The 18,053-nt window shown below is 33.6% G+C and overlaps 1 protein-coding gene across 3 annotated transcripts in view; it reads left to right on the top strand.

Annotated features, from left to right (window-relative positions):
* Abl (tyrosine-protein kinase Abl) overlaps window positions 1-18,053 on the top strand; it is a 152,545-nt gene that overhangs the window by 98,577 nt on the left and 35,915 nt on the right. For all 3 annotated transcript variants that reach the window (XM_072540430.1, XM_072540429.1, XM_072540431.1), the window contains 4 exons: window positions 5,640-5,995; window positions 9,395-9,526; window positions 10,529-10,649; window positions 15,806-15,897. In XM_072540430.1, coding sequence (XP_072396531.1) covers window positions 5,640-5,995; window positions 9,395-9,526; window positions 10,529-10,649; window positions 15,806-15,897 — 701 coding nt within the window. The remainder of the gene's footprint in view (window positions 1-5,639; window positions 5,996-9,394; window positions 9,527-10,528; window positions 10,650-15,805; window positions 15,898-18,053) is intronic.

Below are 18,053 nucleotides of genomic sequence, written 5' to 3'. Positions count from 1 at the left end.
TGTCTCTTCCTTTTTTTATATGCTTGCCACTGTTCTGAGGTAGCTACAAATGGCACTTTTTCTTTCTTTTTTCTTTTTTTAGTTTTTACTTCTGGCTTTGACCAAAATAATGCCTTTTTAATGCCATTAATAACAAGTTTTTTTTTGACATTTTCAACCCTCTGCATTATGACAGGATCAGCATTTCTGTCAAAAAATATATGTTCTTCATCATGTACTCCATTCAAGGGCGTCACGTGATGAATCACGCGTTGTTTAAAATCACTATCATTCTCAGCTTCCTGTTCTTTATTTGTATTCATATATATATATATATATATATATATATATATATATATATATATATATATATATATATATATATATATAACACTCTCCTTGATTAGTCGCAACCACTTCCCCTTGTCCGACTTCATTTTCATGTTCTTTAGGGTTCTTTTCTACTGTGGACGAATTTTCTCTTAAATATTTGGAACACTCCCCTTGATTAGCTGCTTTTAATAAACTTTGGTATTGTCCATGATCGAGTTGTTCTTGAGGTTGTTCCATACTAATTGTTTTAGTTTCTTGTTGATTACGCCTCTTGGAAGATCGGTTTTGAAAGTTTTTATCTTTATCCTACAGATTTAGGATTTTCTTATTAATTTCCTTATAAAACTCATATAAGTGATTTTAAAAGCTTCTAGTTTTTCTGGTTTCAAATATTTGTTGAGAAATTTGAGGCTGTTATGCAGTTCTGCTAGAGTCTTTTCACTTCCATTATTATTTTCATTATAATTATTTTCATCTCTTAGTGCTTATGGAAAAAATCAATGGCTTCTGGGTTCCAAGGTGCCAAGCCGGATTTTCTAAATCCATTTTCCACAACACTCTGTAATTTTTTCATTTGAAACTTGCTTTAACAAAGGTCAAAAGTCTTTCTTTTTCAGAATTGTATTTTCATATTTTCAAGTCGCCACTGGTGAACTTTTCTTTCCATCCTGCTTTTGATATCCTAAACACAGCTACATCCATTGGTTGCATTAGATGAGAAGCATTAGGATACAACGCCACTAGAATAATACCATTTTCATTAGAAAATCGATAAATAGGATAAGTGGACGGATAATTTCGTTTCTGAGTAGTCATGGACAAAATATATTTGGCATGTATTCAAAGAATGTAGCACAAGTCATCCAGCCTAACGTCCTATTCCAAATTCTGGTGGCACATTGTCAGCTATTTCTCGTGGCAAACGATCATACTGAAACACTATCATTGGGGGCGGTAATGTTTCAGCTGCATTTGCGGTTTCGGATTTAGAAAAAATGCTGTTTCATCTCCATTGAAGAGCCTGGTAGGATCGAGCAATATCTGTTCATTACCAGAGATAGAAGGTATTCTTTAACATCTTGAAACCATCCACAAATGTTTTCCTTTGTCACTGAAGCCCGAGTAGTGGTTAAATTTTGGGATACTCTTGTGCTCATTTCAGCATGACGATTCTTAAATCTTTGCGTGAGTAGGACGTCTATTTTCGAAAGGTTCTCGTCCCAATTCCCTCATTAATTCTTTGACACTATTTAACAGCTGCTCATTTGAAATAGGAAATACAATTTTTCCCATAGTTATAATCCATCTTACAAGATTATTTTCCTCTTCTATAGAAAGAGCCCTCTCAGGACCCATACGCCGATGTGTTGAGGTTTTTTCCTTGGCTTTCTACAGTAGAGTAACTCAAGGTACACAATTTTGCCTGACGGAAGTAACCACAGGTACCTCTTGTGAAAGGTCAAAAAGACCCCTTTCCATTTGTGCTTCATCATAATTAAACATTTTTCATCGTGGTGGAGCTATGCTATAAAGAAGAAAATAGATCTATCAGATCTATCTATCTATCAAATAGAAAATTATCAACTGTCTGCAAAAAAGTAAATGGAAAACGCTTTGCGTCAACTATCGATTTCACTTTAAAAATAGGTCCAATCAGTCACTGACAATTAAGTCAACGACTGATTAGATTAAGTATTTTTAATCAGTTGTTGACATTACATGTTTTCTTGGAAAATGGGCCTTCAGTGAATCAAAAATAACATGGTAAATAATACTTTATTAATCTACCAATTGAGTACTATTGATGATTCATCTAATATAAGGCTTTAAACGTAATGACCTAAACATATATTCAACTTAACTTCTTACACTTTTCACAAGAAATCTCTGAATTTCGGTATGAGACACAACATCAAGCACAAACAAAAATCGCCATATTGGATTCCATGGCAGCAGAACGTCGACACTTCTAAAGGGAATTCATAGATGGGGATAGGTGTATGTAGCGTTTAGAAATAATAGGAATTTATAATATATTGCTTAATATTTGAGTTCGCCTTTGAAGTTGTCAACTACTGATTGTCTACCTTAATATACAAAATATTAATATCAATTCAAGATTAGTTTTACTGTTTAATATTTTTGGAAGCATAGCTTTCTCAGCGCGATCGCTACAGATGGAGTAGTGGATCCCACAGAGGTGTGAAAAAAATAAAACCGACTGTAATAAAATAAAAATATAATAAAATAAAACATAATCAAATCGATTCGATTCGCATCGCATGGCATCGAATAGAATATCGAATCGAATATCGAATCAAAACAAATATCTAATAGAATATCGAATCGAATATCGAATTTAACATCGAATCGAATATGGAATCGAATATCAAATCGAATATCAAATCGAATCAAGTCGAATGGAATCGAGACGAATCCAGTCAGATCGTATCGAGTTGAGTAGAATCAAGTCTAGTCGAGTCGAATATCGAATCCAATATCGAATCGAGTACCGAATCGAATGGAATCGAGTCAAGTCGAGTCGAATCAACTCGGGTTGAGTCGAATCAAATCAAAACGAATCGAGTCGAGTCGTCTTGAAGTCTAGTCGAATCGGATTGAATATCGAATCCAATATCGAATCAAATATCGAATCGAATGGAATCGAGTCAAGTCGAGTCGGGTGGGATTGAACCTAGTCGAGTCGAATCGAATATCGAATCAAATCAAAACGAATCGAATCGGTCTATTGACCTTTACTTGCAAGTACACTATTTAACTTTTGGGATCTTGTGTTAAAACTTATTCTTAAAAAGTTATTAGTTCAAGGTTTTAAAAATAGAAGATTGGGGCAGCGTTACATCTCCATTTTCATACCACCATTTATTCAGTGATTTAACTTTATCAACTACAAAGAAATTAATATAAAAATTCATGAAACTGAATTCCTGAAGAACATCATTCGTCGGGAAGACGTACAATACAAAACATCAAATCAACTCGTGATAATGGTGAAACGATCCAAGAACAGCAATTTGACACGTTGATCAGTTGTAGATTTCCAAGACTGACATGGACAGGCCATGTATTTAGAATGGAAGAAAACAAGCTTAAAAAACAGATGAATATAAGAATGCAAGGAAAAAGACCTATTGGGAGATTAAGGAAGCAATGGGACGATGATACGGATGAGGACGCAAGAAATCACCTTGGAAATCGATCTTGGAGAAGAATCCCTACAGACCGTAACGAATGGAGAGGTTTGCTGAAGAGAGTCAGAGTCCGAATTGGGCTGCAGTGCAGTGCAATGGAAACGATACACAACACCGATACATAAAGAGGAGCAGCCTATGCCCGGAAATTGGGGTGTAGAATTCCAAAATAATTTTCTCACCATTCGTTCATATATTTTTTATAGATATCCTAAAGTACCCCGTAGATGATTATGAAACATTTTTTATTTAATGCGACTTTAAAAAAACCTTACTTCGCTTCTATCACTTAAATTCGTTTATATTACTAAAACAGCTTTTCCTAAAAACTTACCAAATGTTCGGTTTACATCTAAATGTTTCCAAAACTAAAATTCTAGTATTTTCAAAGATACCAACAAACGTACATTTATATGACATGTGACAAATAATAGAACAAGTAACTTAAAATATTACATAAAATATTTGGGAGCAAATATCAACAGCCAGTGTAGTCCAAAAAAAGAAATCCTATCAAGAATCGAACAAGCGAGGAAAACACTTTTTACAAAATTAGACCTTAGTCTTGAGCTCAGAATTCTAATGATCAGATGTTACGTTTTCTCTGTTTTGCTGTGAGACTGTGAAAATTGGACAATGGACTCTCAAACAGTAAAAAAGAATAGATTCCTTTGAAATGTATATATATACAGACGCATGCTGAAAATTCCATGGATACAAAAAGTTACCAATGGTGAGATACTGCGGCGCATAAGTTAACAAAAAGTATTACTCAGCATAATTAAAGAGAGAAAAATACAATAGTTGGGTCATGTGTTGAGAAGTGAAAGATATGAATGACTCCAAATCATATTGGAAGGTAAAGTTCAGGGCAAAAGATCGGTTTGAAGACGTCAGAACTCCTGGCTGAAAGACCTGAGGAGATGGTTTGACCGCTTATCCACAGAAATCTTTCGGCAGCAGTTTCCAAAGCTACAATTGCCATTTGGATCGCCAACCTTCGAAAGGAGACGGCGCAATAAGAAGAAGAATGGTTTATATAAAAAATATAATTTAAGTTTTGTGATAATTAATCATTTAAAATATTGCTTTTTAGCATTATCATGATTATTGAAAAATAATACGGCTGAATTTGTTATATATTTTTGATTTGTCTCAATATATTATTATCGCTGTTAGGTCTCGTATAGTGCGTTTATCAACTTCCTTCAAGGATCAGCGTTTAGACCCATATAAAAAAGTGGAGAAGGCTCATATTTGTATGTATAGTGATGCGACTTTTTTATGTTTTGGTGAGCTCTTTCATTGTTTCCTTGGTCATTGCTGATCTTCTTTTGATTTCTTGGGTGCATCATCCAGAGTGCGTTATGAGGGTACCCAGATATACAAATTGAGTCACTACTTCGATGTGATTTATTCCCTCAATTTCTGGCTGGTTATTTCTCCTATCTATGATCATAATTTTTGTTTTTGATTTATTGATGGACCTGCGTCAAAACTCACTCATTCCAGTCGCTCTAGCAGTTCTGACAATTCTTACAAGGATTCGTCGAAAACCGTTATATCATCTGTTGTAGATCCTTCTGCCGCCAATGCAAATGCCTCCTTCCCACTCTGAGATTACTTCGCGCATAATGGCTTCACCTTAGATGTTAAAATGCTAAAACCTACTAAATATTAGCTACTGCCTCCCAACTGAATGTAGTTATCAAGTATTCTATGACTTAATGGAGCTTGTTAATAATTGATCAAGTCGACTGTCAAAAATGGTATCACTATCCACGAGACTAACTTTTTTCCTTAAGTGGCCTTTTCCGGCCAAAATGCATAGCATAAGTGTTACAACTGCGCAGTAAAATTTTATTTTAACACTCATTAAAAAATGTTTCGTAATTATATACGACATACTCTCAAAAGTGAAAAGTGAGAAAATTGGGCGGTAAAAAAATGCTACAACGCCACAAAAGATGTTTAATTCTCGTTAAATTTATAATTAAAATAATAATTTAAACATATTTCGTTTATAACTCTCTCGCTGTTATCATTTTATTGTATTTTTTAGTAATTTAAGTAGTTTAAGTAATTTATATATAGTTTAGTATGTATGAATTTTAGGTTAATGCGTGACGATACCTATACTGCTCATGCCGGTGCCAAATTCCCTATAAAATGGACTGCGCCTGAAGGTCTAGCTTACAATAAGTTTTCTACTAAATCAGATGTTTGGGCTTTTGGAATACTATTATGGGAGATCGCTACGTACGGAATGTCACCATACCCCGGTGTAGATCTTACAGACGTTTACCACATGTTAGAAAAGGGCTACAGAATGGAATGCCCACCAGGGTGTCCGCCGAAAATTTATGAATTAATGAGGCAATGTTGGCAGTGGCACGCCAATGATAGACCAACATTTAAGGAAATTCATCATGCTCTGGAAAATATGTTTCAGGAATCTAGCATAACAGAAGGTAAAATTTTACGTGTAAATTTAATATTTTCTCAGTTTTTAACGCATTAATCAAAAGAGTGTTCGTAAATAACATCTTGTCTTTTTTCGTCATTTTAACTGAATTTCTTTTTAATAGCAACTCCGTGCCAATAATCATCTCTTTTAAAAACGATTATCGCTTTATATACGAATTTTAATTCAATTTTTTTTTTCTTAATAGAGAGCTTTCTCGACTACCATCTTAAAATTTCAAGCAGGATATGACATTTTAGCGTAACAACTTATCGCAACATTCCGTAAAGAGCTTTTCAAGCAAAAATCTCAGTTTTAATATTTGATGTTATTTGTTAAATTGTCTACTCCTTGTTCACAGTCATGTATAACGCGTAGAAATGTTAAGTAAAAAAAATTCTAGTAGTATACACTTTGGGTGATTATGAAAATTATACACTAACTGTTGGGTGAATAAGACGATCATCATCCATTGGATCGAACGTGGCTCGTAGGAATCTATAAGACACATTTTATTATGTCATACTTTAATTGATTTAAAATTTATTGGCAAAATACTTTTGATAAAAAAAATTGACACCAAGTTGATTGATCTGGGCACATTAAAATGGTAATCTTCGAAAGCTTTGAAATATAAGTAATCCCGAAAAATACCTTTATGACTTTTGGATGGTTCTTGTTATCGCTAAGCGACATTAAGAAATACCAAATAACTTTGGAATGTGTCAAAAAATATAGTTAAAACATAAAAAGTTCAAGTGAACAGACAGATGTACAGATGATTTAAATGAGAGAAGAAGAAAGAAATGCTTAAAAAACTGAACTAGTTAGTTGATAACACAAGGCTTACGCAACTTTTGCGTCAGAAACGATAGCCCAGAATAGAAATGCCAATGATTTGGACAACGTTTTTAAGTTAGTAAGCCTAGATGTGCTGTTTAGGTTTTATATTTACTTTGATTTTTGGTTATAATAGTGTATATATTTTTGGTATCGTTTAATGTGCCGAATATATTCTGAGATTATTTGTATAGCTTTATTATACCCGTATCTGAGGGTTTATATGAATTTTATTATTTTATTAACAGTTTATAACTGAACCCTGTAAATTTATTATTCTTTACGTTAGTTTACTATTTTCTGTTACTTAGTTCTTTTCTTCCTAATAATATATTTTAAATGAAAAGTATAGGAACCTTTGTTCTTCGGAACAATGTTCAGACCTTTTATTCAGAATTTTATGAACCTAAGTTCATGAGAATTTAAAGCTGCATCGCTTAAAATTAGATGTGATAATTTTATGTACTAGCACTTTTGTTTACTCTAGTCCAGTCATTAAGTGGTTTTGTATCTGAAATTTGTGACATTCTATAAAGTAGAAACACAACAAGCACTGTTTTAGTTTCCACAGTTTACACATTGCTGTGGAAATTTAAAAACATTTTTGTGTCTCTATGTTTTGTTTTATTATTACATATGAACTTCTATTAGGTAACTGCCAATTCCATAAATAATTTTATAAAGTTTATTAATTATTAAGTAAATACTATCATATATCACTATGCTGTATTACTACAGTATTACAATGGAAACACGTTATAGAAATTGTAAAGGAGCATTTAAATCAAAGTGAACAAAAAAAACGAACAAAGGAACGAATTCGTAGGTGTTAGCTTGGTCATTTGTTCTCTACAAAGTAGGACCATTCATATTGTAGCGAACGTTCGCATTTGTTGATGATGTAGAAGATGTAATCATTAGCGCTGTTAGTTTTATAGTTATTGTAGGACTTTCCGCAAAAAAGGAAGAGAGTGTGTTGTTCAAGCTTGTTACAAAAGAGGAATAAAAGAGGAGGTAATGCCTTGTTAACTTATTTAACGACTGACAATTTAGGTCAAGTTACCTCTAGAATGCCTACGAAAGATTTTGAAATTTTGTTAAATTTGATTGGTCCTAAAATTTTTCTAATTTTAGCATATCTAAAAATGATACAAATTTCAAAAAAGCAATTACTGCTTAGGAAAGAATGCTGTCACCCTTCGCTTTCTGGTAACAAATAAAAGCCTTAAGTACTTGTTCAACATTTCAACTTCTGCCATATGTTACATCATTACCCAGCCTCTTAAGGAGGCCTCCACAGCCTCCTCAAACTAATTTGTAAATAAATTAGTATTAAAGCAGTACTTCCTAACGAATTCGTTTGCTACGTTCTATCCACTGTTCACACTAACACCAATTTCCTTTGATGATTCGCCGATTTTCCGACATCGGTTGGAACATGTCCGAACTCAAACGACTGGTTGGGCCTTGTTTGATTCTGTTTAAATACAATAATTTAGACGAACAAATTCGTTCGTTAATTTGTGTAGGCTTTGATACCTTAATGGATTCAATGAAATTCCAATGATATTTCTATTAACATAAAGATGTAAGTCTCAATCCATAAATACCCCATAATATACCAAATACACCAACAGCAATCTCTGCTTCTGCATCCAAATTGAACCCACTTTCTTTTATAACTACTGAACTGTCATATTTATCGTAACACTACTTTAATGGACCAAGTCGAGGCTGTAAGGGGATGTTCTAAGACTTCCAACTTCATATGCCCAAGTAGATTGTGGGTGGATCACGTTCAAAATCAACAAATCCACCCTAATGAAAAAGCTATGCCATGTTTTTACTTGATCCACGGGTATTTATTTGCTTATACCTTGTTCTGAAACTACTTTCTTTTGGCATGTCTAATTTAAATATTATGTTTATATGGGATTAAGCCACAATTATTAAATTCAATGAAAATTACATTTTTAACTAATGTTTGACGTTTTGAGTTCCACTCTTATTTTCAAAAAAAAATTATTTTAAAAATTCTACGAAAATTTATAACCATGTTGTTATAAGGTTATATTGTTTAAGATTGATTGTTGAAATTTTTGGCCTCGATCTTGTAGGCACAGCATGCTTATTACTCTAGGAGACAGGGAGGTGGTTGAGTATGCACTTTTATGTCCCCTCGGTACCTTGACGTTTTTTTATGTTTTTTTTATACAACTTCTATTACATATGTCGGTTCATAAATTACCATACTACATTAACAATTTTTGAAATCACGAATTTTATTAGATTTATAAATATCTAGACTTTTATCTTTTGCATTTTTCAAGATATCATAAAATGACAATAAAATCTTTAATAAATAAATAGTAATATCTATAATACAATACATTATTAATTTTAAGGCTTTTTGCGGCATTAATAGATATGCTGTGTAATTGACTATTTGCGTTTCTATTAATTGTGTAAAGATCCATCAATGACTGGATTAATAAACTTACTAAAATAATAATTTTAATGGTGTTATTTTTTGTTTACCTAATCTACTAATTTTTGTTTCTAACAGAGGTTGAAAAGCAATTGCAAGGCAATGACTCTCCATCAGTTTCTGTAGGAACTCCACATATGGCTTTTAAAAAGTCTCATTCAGGAAGTACGGGAAATATTCATGGCCTTGTTGGATTAACAGAACATAGTGGTAAGATTATTAACAATTTAGCTATACAGTAAATATAGCTATAAAGTTATTATTATATAAGTATATTATTTGTAAAAATCAGTTTTATAAATAAACATTTTGTCAATAACTAAGCGCCATTAATCAAGTACAAATAAATTTTCATATAATCAATAGCGAAAGCAATAAGCTGAAAAACTGGATGAGGAGTACAGTACAGATCAACACCTCTGATGACTGAGTTCATTTTTCTGTAATATTTTCCCAGAAGACTGTATAAAGTAGCTTTTACAACCACGCATTATGCTCATTTGTGTGGCGCACTTCTAAAAGCGATTTACCCAAGGAAATTTAAAAATAAACATGTACAGTTTGTTTATTGTATTTGAAGAGATACTAAAGTGTTTTATTCAAAGATTTTGAGGTGTTAATAAAAACTTTCGTTCGAGTATACAAATGTAAGACGCCGAATTAAAACCTTATACAGCATGGAATTTGAAATACGTGAATTAAATTTTATATAGAACGGGACATTAAAGATGCTACAGTACAATCAACCAAAGATTAACAAAGAAATAATTAGGTAAGCAGCTTTTCTGGCAAAAAACTATGAAGTTAATATCTTCCGGTGTAAGATAAAATACAAAAGGGAATATATCAACTAAGAAATGTCCGGAAAGAAAACAAAAACAACAGTAAAAGTTTTTAAATAGAATTAAAACAAGAAAATATACAGATATCAATTTTTATAAATGATATGTTCCTAGAAAGATCGCCAATCTAGTTAGTGAGAACTGTATCATTGCAATACTGAAAATCATTTCATAGAAACCGGTGATGTTTAAACATTGTTTTATTTCATTTTATAATTTTCATTAAAATTTGATTTCATCGTTGTTTACATATTGTCAACATATTAGAGTAAATACATTTCTATTGTTTCTAGATAGAAATGAATTTACTCCCAAGATTTACAAGATTTTTTTTGAACTGTAAAATATTCGTGATTTCTCAATATTTTAGATCTCAATAATACATCTACTAAACTGTCTACTTTTACTGGTGGATCGAAGAATAATGTTCAAATGAGACGGTCTACAAACAAAAAAGGAATGCCTGCACCTGCTCCTCCGAAGCGTACAAGGTTTGTTATTGTTTGCTTTAGAATTGTACTATAAATTGAAACATTATGCTGGCTAGTAAGGGACATCTAAAAGATGGAATGCGATATTGAACTAGCTTTCTTGATATATGAAAAGACTAAAATATAAGGAATATAGGGTTCATTGTCCTCCAGAATTAGAATACAAAGATGTATCAAATATTAATATGGTTCTGAAACTATTTTGTTATCGCATGTTTCACAGCGAGTATTTTATATTTTTTGGACCGATATTACTTTTGTTCTTTAATAAATCTGCGGTGTCTCCCTTTAAAAACAACTTTTCTAAAACATTGAGAGTTCTTATCATCATAATGATTGACATTTTTCATTAAGATAAACATATTTAAACTACCCTGTAAAAAACCTGAATCACTTCCTCTGTGCATAGCAATGAAACGTCTCCTTTTACAAAAATCGCGCCAATCTAAAATAATTGACGTCCAACTATATAGAACACTGAGGATGGTTACTGGTTTATCAGGTTTCTGTGCAGATATAAAGCGCTCTTAACGGAATATAATAACATCAAGAACAACCCTGAACTGCCCATACATCAGATGTGCTCCGGTTGGCAACAAACCACCTGCAATCGCTAAACAGCTCGCTGACGACAGCTTTGTTCTCGGTGCTAAGTGGTCGGACGTGTGGAATGAACTCCCTGCTATCTACAAGATTTGATAAATCCATCAGAAATGACCAACGGTAATGATCTCGTCATATATGGAAAGAACTTTTTCTTTAAAAAAGCTCAAAAAATCTTACTTAATGGAGAAAAATGTATAGCAAACTCATCAACAGAATATAGCATACTCTGGTTACCAATACTAAAAGAAGTCACCAACAAGAATATACCAACATTAATGGATTAATAAATACAAAATAATACACACAAAAATCAGAATTTCAGAATTTTAAATTGACTGAAATAAAGCGATAATTAATAAACAACTGCAGGTTAAAATAACTCCGTGTTTTATAATAATCTTTTTTGAAAACAATTTCTGGATTGGAGGTCGAAATGTCAAAACAATCAATTGTGGTTTAATCGCATATAAATACAATTTTTAAAATAAAAATACTATAACTTGATTTACTCTATACAAGACTACAAGACAAAAATCGGGTTTACACACTAGCTTGAGACCTGGGTATTAAGAAAAGCTGAAAATCTGCTCGCTAGAAATATGTTAAGATAATATAGCAAAGGGCTAAGGTCGTTATTTAAGAAGAAATGTATAGGCAAATCTTTTGGAATAGAAAAAAGGAAAGGGGGAAGAAATAGAGATTATGTATGACGACCTAAATTTAACCAAGGTTTATATTTAAAGTCATTAATGACAAAATCCTTAAAAAGGAAGACCGCATCAATAATGAAATTATATGATTGAAGTAAAAATGCAAAGAACATGAGCAAATATATTGTATTTAGAATTTTATAATGATCGGTTTGTATGGTATGGCGTTGTAACGTAAGGTAGTCATAGGCTTTCAAAACCTATAGGGTTGAATAAATAAAATATAAGTGTATTGAAAAAAAGTACTTACTGAAAAACAAACCATTCACTAATTAATAAACTTGTAGTTAAATCGTAACGTTAAAATATATTGTTAAATTATTTAAATTCAAATTAGTTATACTGAAAACTTGATGAATATTTGAATGAAGTATGGAGGGGGGCTCCAGCCTCCAACACTTAAATTAAAAGTGCATTGTGTCCGCCTTCTTTTTCCGGCTGCTCACTTTGGTAATCGATCTTTCCTCCTAAAACCGATCAGTCTTCCTGATTCTGTGCCGCAAATTTCCTCTACTGTCGGGAAAAATTCCTCGAACCACCATTGGCCTCGTCGGACAAATAATTTGCAGAGAAAGACCTAGGAGTTTGCTTATTTCTTCTAATCTCAAGGAGGTCCTCGAGCAACGACAAATAACTATGTGTACTCCCTGGTGTCGAATGCCTATATCAGTTCAATTTGTGTGCTGTTCTTACCCCACACTCCTTTGTTTTAAGATACAAAAGAGTACATTCAACAGCATCCCTAGAAATGCTGTTTAGGACACCACACTAAGATGCATGTGCTACGTTGAATACTAGCACGGCCTTGTAGAGCCAGATAGAGAACCGTTTTGGGTTTAAGCTTCCTGGGTATTACCAAAGGTACTCTATACAGCCCAAATGCCTCATGAAACTCCTCTCTGTGTGTGTTCTAAGTGATTCTGCCAGTTTAACTGTGTGTCTGAGTTACTCTTAAATACGTGACAGATGAAGTTTAACCACTACACCAGAGTAAAGTTTGGCCAAACATAGAATCCAGTACACTTGCAAAAAATCAAAATACTGGAGAGTAATTATTTATATCGAAGTATAAAGAAATAGAAGACCACATTTTCTCTGACTGCTCAAAATAGAGGACTTAATCAAATGGACTATTCTATACTATATTTACGTTTGTCTCTACTGTTTTACTGTTTGTTCTAATCTGTGCCTATAAATTTAGCTGTATATGCCCCTACCTGATGTTTTTTTTTGTAAAATAATAAGTTCAGTTTGAGCTCCGTCCCTCTGTTCTGACACACCACCTTGTTGATATCTTTCCAAGGTAAATTGCATATGATGATCCATCGCAGACGTGCTTTACCAAGTGTCCTATGGGACTTTCTTATTAGCCCATAGTTACCAGGATCACGCACACTTGATGACAGTTCTCGTCTGACCACAGCTGCCAAAAATTGAAGTTATTATCCTTTCTCGAATATCTTTCAGTCGATCTCCGACTGCCCTCGGAGCTGTCCTTTCTACGGCTCCTTCGCGGAGGTGTGTGGCTAAAAGCTCCTCCTGCGTCCATAAATACACCAATCACAAAGTATTCTTTTTCGAACGTATAACTCAACTCACTCTGTGAAAAATCTGTCTCCGCTGAGAATTCCCCTCTATAAGTAAACTGATTTGTATGAATAGGCAGACTATCTATTCACCACTCTTTCCACCTTTTTGAGGCCAGCGGAAGTTAGGCTTATAGGACGATAGTCTATCGTAGTTACATATATTTAATCTTCCAATTTTTTTTCTCATTTTGGACATCTCCAGTAGATGTCCCCGGGTTAGTAATGCCCTGAAAATACACGTAAGAAGGTGTTGCTAGATGATCTATATCTTTAATATCTTGGCCATCAACTCTAGATAATTTAAAAGGTTTGAAGGTCTAAGAACACTTAAGACGCGATAACAAGGAAATATAAAGAATTTTTTACATTGTCGGTACTGCTGCGCTAGATAATTAAGACGATAATCTCAAGATATTCGACTTGTGGTTTATTTACTGAAATCTGGATATAAATTACCTCAAACGTAATTGTGATATAATTATAATGATCACCAATCTTCAAAAGAAGACATTGCTGTTGTTTATTTTAAGTCTGTATTGATTACTAACGGATTTAAATAATGCTGTTAAGTTTTATCATAATATATCTTCTATATTATTCGTGAGTATAATAGCGTCATTGTAGGAGAGGTAATGAAGCATAAAGGCACAAATGCCATGAAGGCATAAACCTACCAAATTTTTGCAGTAGGATGGATCTCAATGAATGAAACTTTTTGCATTCGTTTCGTATGAGTGTCAGGAATGATGGTGTGTAAATGAAAATTTCATTATTGAACAAGGAAAATGCATTTTCCAAAGTGTATTTCGAAGTGATGAAAATGATAAATTGTAAATCGGAAATAAGCTCAATATTACTACTGGTGGTTTTTGGGGTCACTGAACATGAATATCATGATGGCGATATTCTCCGAGGCACCTGGTGCACTTTAGCATCGTCTCTTTGAGTTGTTTGAAAATTCGATACAAAACCAGTGCAAACTCATTATTCAGGATTTTTGAGATCGCTGAACACTAATATCATGTCGGCGATAGTGTGCGAGACACCTAGAGCACAGGGCGGACCTCGTATCCTAGAGATTTGTGGAAATTCGATACAAAATCAGTTCAAACTCATTATACTCAGAGGTTTTTGGGGTCGCTGGACACTAATATTATGTCAACGATGGTGTGCGAGGCACCTGGTGCACAGGAAGGGCCCTCGTCTCCTAGAGTTTTGTAAAAATTCGATATAAAATCATTACAAACTCGTTACTCGGTGGTTTTTGGATTCTCTGAACACTAATATCATGTCGGCGATGATGTGCGAGGTATCTGGTGCCCAGTACGGCCTCTACTCCTGGAGTTTTGTGGAAATTCCATACAAAATCAGTTGAAACTCATTACGCAGTAATTTTTGGGTCGTTGAACACTAATATTATGTCAGCGGTGATGTGCGAGGCACCTGGTGCACAGGAAGGGGCATCGTCTCCTAGAATTTCGCGGAAATTCGATACAAAATCAGTGCTAACTCGTTACTCGTGGGTTTTTAGTGTTAAGCGAGCCTAAAAACCCCAACTTTTCACTGAATTTGTATTAAATTTCCACAAAACTCCAGGAGACGAGACCTGTCCTGGGTCCCTGGGGCATCGGAGACAATCATCGTTATGATATTCGAGATCAGCGACCCCCAAAACCCACCAAGTAACGACTGTGCACTGATTTTCTATCGAATTTCCATAAAATTCCAGGAGACGGAGCCCAGGTACACCAGGTACCTCGGAGACCATCGCAGTCATGATATTCGTATTTAGTACCTGAAAAATCCCCGAGTAGTAATATTGAACGCATTTCTTTTAATTATTTCCGAATTACAAATGAATTATTTTTCATCACTTCGCAATTCACTTTGAAACATGCATTTTCGTTGATCAATAACGCAATTTTCATTTCCACATCATCATTTTTGTTAACAAAATTTCCTGACACTCATACGAATCGAATGCAAAAAGTTTGGTTTCATTGAGATCCATCCTACTGCCAAAATTTGGTAGATTTTAGGCTTTTTACTGCTTCATTGCTTCGCCTATTGATTTATCTAATATTAATGAGAATGCTTGACTTGCACTCAACGCTCGATGTGATTGATGCCCACATAACATGTTCTACAAATGCAAAATGAATGTTTGATTTTAAGACATATTTTACTTTTAGTGTTTAATAGCTTTTATATTTTAATGTCGTTTAATAACAATATTAATTTTAAATTTTAGCTTGCTGTCTTCTTGTAGTTCTTTTAGAGATAGTACATATGAGGATCAAGGACAAGGAGAAATTCAAGGAGAAGATGGGACTGATCTTAATGGTATTTATAAAATTTTGTTTTATGGTATTTTTTTAGCTCTAAGAATGTTCATGATAAAAAGCAATTCGGTAATCAAAAGTGACTATTATATTTAGTAATTATATTATAGTAATTATTTATTATAGTAATAAATCATCTGAAACGACTTTCTAATACACAACACAAATATATGAAGAGCAGTTGCCGATGTCCAAAATGTGGTAAGGACCATTTCAAAGAAGTAAAAAAATTAAAAGTAATAAAAATATCGGGACAAAAAAAATCGTGACTAAGAGACTTACTCATAACATACACTGGAAAGCATAAGCCCAAGAATCAGAAGTTATTATAAAATAATTATAATCGTCTTTTATTTATTATTATAACAACTAAATTTCATTTTAACGCTTATTTAACTTATAAATAAATAAATAAAATCTATTTGAAACCGTAATATGTAATACCAATAATTTCTTGTTTTAAACATATTGATCCAAAATAGTAATGCAGCGAAATGTATAACACCTAAACTATCTTTTTTATAGGTTTCCAAATTAATAGTGGACAAAACTAACTTATAGAAAACGCAAATTTTAATAAAGTTATGTTAAAGAAATGAAATTTAAAACAGTGTATATTTGTTCAAACACTTGTTCCAACGAGATTCCAATTTATGAATTCCATCCCTGAAATGAGAATCTGGAAAATACGCTTCCACAGCTGTTTATGACTTCATTAGTTTTGTTAAAAACTGCTTTCTATGCATGATTTTTTTAGGTATTGAAATAGATGGAAATAGCTAGTGGTCAAATCTGGTGAATACGGTGGATGATCCAACAATTAGAACTTTAATTTATGGATTTTAGCCATTGCCAAAATGCTCATATGACACGGTGCGTCCTGATAAAATAGGATTTTTTTTTCCTGCAATCTGGGTCTTTTTTCACGAATTTTTTGTTTCAGGTGGTCTAACAGGTTACGATAATATTTAGAATTTATGTTTTGCACATTTTAAAGTAATCCACCAACAAAATTCCTTTCGTATTCCAAAAACGGATGCTAACACCTTCTTGGCCGGTTTCTGGACACGAACTGGTTTCGGAGTGGAAGAACTAAGTTCACATAACTCTTTAGCCTTTTTTTGTGATTCAGGATTATGTTGATAGTCTCATCGATAGTGATGAATCGACGCACAAAATGCACTTCATCCTTTCGAAAATGCTCTAAATGTTGCTGAGACAGTCATATTCGAATGTGGGAAAGTCACATTCGAATGTGGTTTTGTTGTATGCGAATGTGGTTTTGTTGTATGTGTTTGTATTGCAATTGCAATTGCCGGATTCAGCATCCAGCAATCCAGCGTTTTTTACATACTGGATCGAGCAGCGCGGATCCGCAAACGTGTTAAATTCGAAATAAGTGACTTCATGTCTTCATTAGCCTCTTTATTCAAATCTGCGAGTGGGCTACTTGCCATTCTGTCGCGCTAGCAGGTAGCACGTGCCACAAGTGCGATTGAACTGCAACGTCACGTCGCCCCCTCTCTCTCCCCCTCTCTCTCACCCTCTCTCTCTCTCTCTCTCTCTCTCTCTCTCTCGGCTGCACCGCCTACGCCTACCCTTTGACTCTTAGACTTTTAGACCTCTTTCGCGCCTAATAAGTGACTCTTTCAATCTACCGTAAAGCGGTGTGTGTTTGGAAACTGAATGGTAAGTAATTTGACTAAATATCTAATAATTTAGCATTATTTATAATTAGAACATCATTTGATTTTATTTATGTAAGGTAATTGAATAAGGAACGCCAGTCAACAGTACACTTCCTAGCTATCAACACTGTTCTTATCACAGTGCTAGTGCGACCTTTTACCACAGGACGATGATAGTGTGTGTTTGTTAATTTTTTTTTTTTCAATCAAAACTTTTAACAAATATAACTCGTCCAGATAAAGAAAGTCTATAAAGGGCTGCCGGTGGTCATGCTTTTTCACTCACACATATATCAGGCGTTCTTGTTTTCTCACTCACGCTCACGCTCAGATAGCCGTCGCCATTTACAGATTGTTTCTTTATCTGGATAAGTTATACCTACATCTTATTTCACATACGTTTTTTTCTTTCAGATTTAATGCTGCTCCAGTTACTTCAATATCATTATCATATTAAAAATTTCTCTTG

Source organism: Diabrotica undecimpunctata, chromosome 8 (assembly GCF_040954645.1).
Source record: "Diabrotica undecimpunctata isolate CICGRU chromosome 8, icDiaUnde3, whole genome shotgun sequence".
Classification (NCBI taxonomy): Eukaryota; Metazoa; Arthropoda; class Insecta; order Coleoptera; family Chrysomelidae; genus Diabrotica; species Diabrotica undecimpunctata.
This window is presented reverse-complemented; position numbering and strand designations above follow the sequence as displayed.